Raw genomic sequence first — 7,837 nt, 5'->3', positions numbered from 1 at the left:
CCTTAGGCCTTACTCCCATAGAATCATTTATATGAAACCCTAATACTTATTCGCTCTAAACTCTCTGTTGAAGGGAGGTTTGTCACGCAGTCTCTTCGCGTCTCACTTTTCAGGTTTGAAGCTTTCGTTTCCCTCTGCTTTTCATTCTCACACGTAAAAACATAATGCATAGATGTATTTTATGGTTTGTACATCTTTAGGTTTTTAATTTGAAGAACATTTCTGTTGTGTTTTAGCGCCTTTGATCATTCCGAATGCTAGTTATAGGTCTATGTGCCTGTTCTGACCACATTGAGCTCCATCTTGTTTTTCAATTGTTCAGGAGAAATAATTACGAATACTTTTCTTTCAAATGATTGTATTCTTCTTTGAAAAATAATGATTTGACCATGTTGTTGTATTGAAATCTATTCATGTGTTCTCTCTCTACATTTGGTTTCTCTTATTCGTCAGTTTTGTGTCTGATGTTAGTTCTTCTTGCTTGTTTGGTGATTATTTTGGCTATCATTAAAATCAGCATTGTTATATACACACGAATGTAAACGCAAAGTTATTAGGGGAACTAGAAGGACATTTTTGTTTCTTTGTTTCAGGTCTCATAGATGTTAAGCTGATTGAGCCTAATAGTCAAATATATGGAGTCATCGCAGGCATTGTTTACATGTTAGTTAGATTTTAAAGCAAGCATTCCTCAAATAGCTAAGATCATACATCACAAACTAATATATTTAAGAAAGCTTTCTTCTCGAAACTACCAACTCATCTATTTGTTCCACTGTTGACTTTCTCACATTTAACTGTTACCTATCTTATCTTTGTTAGTAGTTAATAAATATTTATGGTTTCTTCCATAGTTATCAATGGCAGTCCCTAAACTTGATAAGAAGATCGTTAAGAAGAGGGTCAAGAAGTTCAAGAGGCCCCACAGTGACTGGAAAATATGTGTCAAGGTACAATTTTTTTTCTTGTTTTAATGATACAAAAAAATTTTAAAATTGGAATTTGTCTCAACTTATGTGTTTTTATATAACAGGAAAACTGGCGTAGACCAAAGGGTATTGATTCCCGTGTAAGGCGTAAGTTTAAAGGTGTCACTCTTATGCCCAACATTGGTTATGGTTCAGACAAAAAAACTCGCCACTTTCTTCCCAATGGTTTCAAGAAGTTTGTTGTCCACAATGCTAAAGAACTTGAAGTCCTCATGATGCACAATAGGTATACATATATATATATATATATATATATATATATATATATATATATATATATATATATATCCTACTTTTATATTCACATATAAATTATATAACCACAAACTTTTCTTCAATTCTATTAACAATTTCAACTCTTTTTTACCATTTTCAGAACATATTGCGCTGAAATTGCACACAATGTATCCACCCGTAAAAGGAAGGAGATTGTTGAACGCGCAGCTCAGTTGGATGTGGTTGTTACCAACAAGTTAGCCAGGCTTCGCAGCCAGGAAGACGAATGAGGTTGATAGCCATAGTCCATTCCGATTCCGATCCCATTTCATATTCCAATTCCGATTCCCATTCCACCTGTTCTTTCATTTACATTCCAATGTTAAAGAATCTTGCTAGGAGCAAAGTTTTAAGTGTTTTGAAATTATTATATTGAAGAATGAAGAGTAGTTTATTCTGCTAATTAAAGATATAATGATCTTTGCATACATATATTTTATCTACACATATCAACTAATTTCTCAATCTTTCTATATATGTTTATATCTCCCTAAAATCGTTAAAATTTACTTGTCAACCATGTAGCATAGTTGGTTAAAATCTATTTGTCTTGTTGGATTCTCCCATCTGATGATTTCTTTAATGCATTTTTCAACTTCTTTTATTTCCTCCATAAGTCTGTAGATGCAAAACGACAAGGAATTCAAGTGAAGAATCGTTTTCTCTTTCCAGTCTTCGGTTGCTTGAATTTTATCTGTCGCCTCCTTTATGTGTTGAAGGAAAGCATCGATGTCTTTAGTTGTTGATTCCGTCGACACCGGAATCGGTCTTGCTGATTCCAGGTCCAAAAATCCTTCCTGTTCTTGTAACTGGTGCTCGAAGTCTTCGATAGATTTCACCGACATGATGTTTTGTAGATGCTTGATTCCGTTCCCCTTCAACATCTCTAGATTCCGAATGACATGTTCTTGAAGCTCTTTCCGACCTTCATCGGAATCGATAAACTCCAAGTTATAGATCATAATTTGCATCAAATCAACTATTGTCGATAAGCTCTTTTGAACACGATCATAGCAATTCCCACGGAATGATTGAAACCAGAAACACGGTTCCAACTTCGCGTCTCTGCTCAAGTTCTTCAACAAATTTAAATCGGATTTTAACCGTTTGATATTTACTTTAACTAAAACTAAATTCAAACTTGATATTTTGTTGAAGCAATCGTCTACTATCCCCAAACATTTTGACACGTGGCGTTTCACCAGAGTTGTAGCTCTGACCGGTTCAAGAACAATTTCCAACACCACCATGCAAAAAAGCCCGATTGAAACCTCCGTTAACCTCGCAATTGCAAATTCCTTCACCGGTCCGTAGTTTTTCCGGCCGAGAATAAGAAGAGCTCCGATCACCGCTGAGATGCCGCCACTTTCTCCAAACATCCGGCTGTGTTGCAACAAGCTTGTGAGAACAATCCATGGAAGAAGAATTATGAATCTTATTTCAGCAACATGATACAAAAGGCAACTCCCGAGCACCCCGTAAACTGTCCCGATTGCTGTTCCTTGTACTCGAGCATTTGCAACTGTGAAAATCGCTTGTCTTCCTTCCACAAAACTAATCGCGATTGTTAGCCCAGACCAATACCCGTTCTTTTTGTCAAAAAACATTCCCAAAAGCACTGCAAGCCCTAATGAAATCGAGCACTTTAAACCAAACACAATCCTTTGTTGGCTATATGGTCCGGTAATTCTTGACTCTTGGCCAACATCAATCGCTTGAACCGATTCCGATTCCGTTTTCGTTTCCGATTCCGGTTTCGGGTTCATGCTCGAATTGTTTACGAGTAATTCGAAGCACGATAAAAAGAAAAAAGCCGGTAGATTCCGGTGCGTTGGTGGGGAGTTTGTGAGTGTGTGTAGTGATTTATCAAAGAGTTCGTCTTTCCGTTCCGGAACCGTGACCGCTTCATCGAACGGGACAAAACATTTGGCATGGTCGAGCTTTAAGGTCTGGTGGATGCGTTCGCTTTGCAACACGGATCTTAACTCCGGATTCACGATTCCAATAGGAAAAGACGGAATGGAATCGAGCGCCAATTCCATTCCTTTTATCGGTGTTTCGATGTTGTCTAATCGGTCTTCCATCTTCACGAAACTTCGCTTGAAATCCCGCATACGATACCTCTCCCACTTCACACCTTCCTGGATGTGGTTGATGTGGTTAATGAGCTTGGTTCCTGATCCCACCATGGGTTCACCTTGTGAAATGAGATCACACGCTGTCGTTTTGTCTTCACTTAAGAAAGCTTTCATATAAAGTCCACTTCTTTCTGACGCATTTTCTGTATACAACTGAAATTGCTTCTTCACCTATACAAAACAACAAAAGTATAAAATCAATAACATGTCTTTTTTTAGTAAAATAATTATCTATTTTCGATGAAAAGACAAAAAGGGAGGTATCAGGTATCTAAGCATACCTCAGTAACAGCCAGTCTAGGGTACGGCAGTATCAAAGCCAGGACGGAAGCCGACGCCCCAAGGGCGGTGCACGCCGCAACATGAACCGGGTGAGTCACCGCATCGGCGGTGCCGCCACGAACCACCGCGCCAACATAAATAATCACAAGCTGTACAAAGGCAATGCGCTTGGCTAGAAGCGGTAGAAACTCCGGCACCGCCACCAGAAAGGCGCTCAGAGCCACCGCGGCGGCGGCACCACTCTCGGTGAACCGTGAGGGGCCCACCGCCCAGAGACAGAGGATGGATGAGGGGAGGACAAGGACGGTGGCACAGAGTGCATAGAAAGAGCCTCTTAATGTGGTGCCGAGTGTGGCGTCTGAAACGATTAAGATGGCGGTTACATAGGCTACGGATGGGTATTGGATTTGGTTGCGGATGTGTTGTGGACCATATAGGGCGGTGCAGCCGATAATAGTGCATGCTATGGCGGTTCTCAAGGCGGAAGCTAGTCTTTCCCGCCATATAGCACCTGCATGGGGCGGCGTCACCACCATTTTGACTCCCATTTTCTTGTTTCGATTGATCCAAAATGTGTGTAAATTTGGTGTCCTCTCAACTTTTGATTACTATGGAGTTTGATAGAATGATCGAATGATGTGTTTGGTTTTTTTGGTGTTTAGTTTTTCATGCACGGTGGTTTTGTAGGGGATGAAAAGTGTAGTGTTGGGGGAGGTCATTACTATGCGGGGGTCCTACGTGGGACACTTTCATTTATAAAGAAGTTGTAGTCGACAGAGATAGCATACACCAATATTAATATATACATGGATATTATATTTAGAGTTATATATATATATATTTTTAATGTTTGAATAAATTACAAAAAATCGTGGATGTAGTACATTCAATTATGAATGTAGTCTCTAGAAGAATTTAGTTTTACGAATTTGGATTAATTCAAGTTTGTTTTGTGGTTAATTTTTTATAGTCATTAAAGAAAAAAAGTGAATTGTAAAAAATAAGTCAGGTTGAAGGACGAAAATGATAAGAAAGCAATGTTAAGGGAGATATACATAAATTTCAGTATATTACAAAGGACGAGTTTTGTAATTTACGCTGAATACTTTTATCGTGAAGATTAAGGTTAAACGGAAAAAGGTTCGACTTAAAAAGTCAGAAAAGAATGAAGAAAGTAAGTTGACATGTGATGTGAGTAATTGGTCAAAAGACTGCACTTTTATTTTTTACTTGATATTCTTTCTCGTATACTGAGAACGTCAAATACAAGAGATATTTGGGTGTTAACTTATTTCTCGTTATATGTATATTAAAATAGTAAAGTTAATTTAGAAACAGATTTTTTTGTTAAATATCTTTTTCTGTATTTACTAATTTGCGTACATCAACGGGCAAATTATTGAAATAAGTATTTCACGTTAATTATTAACTTTGGGTCACGTCACAACTCCAATATATGAGTATTGAGTAAATAAATAGAATATTAATATATCATATACATGTATACTAGAGTTTTCGGGAAAAATCTACTTAATAGCCTCTCTCTTCTACGTGTTTTTTATGTCACTCCATATGGAAGGTTGATCATTCTAAATCTGTCTAATAATCTCAGTTGTTTATTTTGCAAAGTATATTTTGTTTGAATAACAAATGGCAGTTTCAAACTCTTTCAAACTAAAGAGGTTGAATGGATTAAAAATAGACCATGATATTAGAAAATATCTTTAATAGTCTTAGTTCATTCTATACATCTCTAGATTCATACCATATTATTGTTAACAAATTACTGATATCGTTATCTTGGTAAACATCAAAGATCATTTCATTTTTGGCATATTGAAAGAACATATTTGGACTCATATGTAACTCGTGTGAGTAAATAGTAAATAATACTTGGTGTGTACCAAAACGATGATAATTAATTTGACACGCTAGAAAACTCTTACGTGAACTAAAAATCTAACAGACCAAAGTATATGGTCCACAAATAAAATTAGCGGTTGCAGAATGAGTTGAAGAATCAAGAGGGAATTGTGCAAAACCGCCGTATGCAGAAGGGAATGTATAAATGCATTATATGATATTTTTAGATTTGGATGAATGATGCATGACACGTCCATCACTTGCAGGTAGCGCCATGCAATGGACTTCATTTATTCCACTTTTTCCAACTCACTTCAAACCCTAAATTTGTGTGGTGACAAGTGAATGGGAATTAATGTGGTTATAGTACCATTGCCAATTTGGGGTCTTATAATAATTCTATCTAACTTTTTAATATTGTCCACATGATTATAAGTGTTGTTACCCTTTAAAACTTTCTTTGGCATTTAAGATGGTCGAATTGAAACAACCACGTACGTGTAGAAAACCCTAGTCCAAAGATTGATGGGATTCTTAAAGACGCAAGTTAACCAAAGTTGTGGCAGTTTAGATTAGTGTTATATATTAGAGTTAGTCATATATTAACCCTAATGTTGGTTAACCACAACCCAAGTTGTGGCGGTTTAACTAGAGTGGTCAGACTAACCCTAGCGCTAACTAATACCACTGGTTCAATTTCTATCGTTACTGTGTGACATATTATAATCTAGTGAATCAATGCTGGTATAATTAATTGTATTAGTAGATCATAATGATAAATTCTTGATGAATATTGATAAGAAGATGAATTAGACGGAATTTTAGTACACATGTTTTGATAAAGATTCTTGTTTTGGGTGTATGTATAAAGGTCACGTTAAATTCTATGTGAATCTATATGACTTCAAAGTAAACGCTTGAATTTGTCAGATTTTATGAACGGCAATATATAGTTTTTAAAGGTTGAATTTTACAAATAATTTATTAACTAGGTTAATTTAAAGAATGTAGCTTCAGAATCTTGGTTTCCATCTAATATTGTTTGTTAATCTAACACCATCAAAAAGTCTCCTTTAAAACCTAAATATATTCAATCTATGTGTGATTACGACATTTAAACAATAAGTAATATTAACTTAATTACAAACAATCAAAACAATTTACAGAAATGTAATGGAATATCTTAACTAAAAATCACACCAAATTCTAATAATACAGGGAAAACCGCCAAACTCTTTCTTTCGGGTGCTTGTTTTATAGCACGAGAACAACAATTATTTTATTTATGAGATGTTAAACGTTTTGCTTTCAATTTAAACAAACTTTTGAGCTTACGTATTCATCTTCTATGTGATAATCATAATTATTTGTGATATTGGTGTAAAACAAACAGTATTTTCAAATTAAGCCGAACCATACAAGTCTTGTATAATTAACTTATAAATACACACGTGACATCAGGTGCAAGAAGAAATGCATAGACGGTAGTTTATGTAATTATGTATCTCTTGATGCGTGCATAAATAAATTAAACAGAGATTGAAATTGATTGTCGTTCCAATCATATTGGAGAAGTGTTTTTTCTGCATTTTTAAAGTGATTACAATAATCTGTATTCAGTTTAAAATTGATTAGAAACCTTGTAGAATGCCATCAAATATTATGATATGATTTAAACTCGTTGTTTATACGATCAAATTCCACATATATAGTCTTTTTTTTTGTCTGTTTTTCTTAGAATATACTATTATGATGGTCGCATCAGATATTTTAGCTAGAGTTTTTATCAAAACCATTCACTAAAAACAAAATATTAGACATCAGTTAAATTGACTAAAAAATATAATACATTATTAAATCAACAAATAATGTATATATACTAAGTTTTTCTTTTCTTCCTTTGTGTTGTTTAGTATATTGTCTTGTTGGCTCCTTTTCTCGTTCATGGGAGATAAATTAAAACATGATCCCGCCGGCGTCACTGGGCGCACTCTTACCCCCCCCCCCCCCCCCCCCCCCCTCCCCTCTCTCTCTCTCTCTAACTCTACACACACACACACACACATATATATATATATATATATATATATATATATATATATATATATATATATATATATATATATATATATATATATATATATATATAATTGTTTAAATAAGAACACTAAATAAAATGAGAAACTTAGTGAGATCATATATTTGCCTACGAATCAAAATATCTGATAGTTATGATTGATTGAGATATATATATTTGATAATTAATAAAGAAAATATAGTATCGGTATG

The 7,837-nt window shown here is 35.1% G+C and overlaps 2 protein-coding genes across 2 annotated transcripts; one reads left to right on the top strand and one right to left on the bottom strand.

The window, feature by feature from the left end:
- On the top strand, window positions 1-1,695 carry LOC145014587 (large ribosomal subunit protein eL32z-like). Its single transcript, XM_078973003.1, has 4 exons — window positions 1-113; window positions 855-950; window positions 1,034-1,215; window positions 1,366-1,695. The coding sequence occupies exons 2-4, from the start codon at window positions 861-863 to the stop codon at window positions 1,493-1,495; spliced, it is 402 nt and encodes a 133-aa protein (XP_078829129.1). The 5' UTR covers window positions 1-113; window positions 855-860; the 3' UTR covers window positions 1,496-1,695.
- LOC145014586 (uncharacterized) lies at window positions 1,656-4,456 on the bottom strand. The gene is made up of 2 exons (XM_078973002.1): window positions 3,685-4,456; window positions 1,656-3,574 (listed from the first exon to the last, which is right to left on the bottom strand). Exons 1-2 carry the CDS (start codon window positions 4,231-4,233, stop codon window positions 1,772-1,774), a joined length of 2,352 nt encoding a protein of 783 aa, XP_078829128.1. The 5' UTR covers window positions 4,234-4,456; the 3' UTR covers window positions 1,656-1,771.
- Window positions 4,457-7,837: the final 3,381 nt, after the last annotated feature.

Source organism: Lactuca saligna, chromosome 9, assembly GCF_052625555.1.
Source record: "Lactuca saligna cultivar CGN05327 chromosome 9, ASM5262555v1, whole genome shotgun sequence".
NCBI classification, from domain to species: domain Eukaryota; kingdom Viridiplantae; phylum Streptophyta; class Magnoliopsida; order Asterales; family Asteraceae; genus Lactuca; species Lactuca saligna.
Note: the sequence above shows the minus strand (reverse complement) of the source record. Positions and strands in the feature narration are given on the sequence as shown.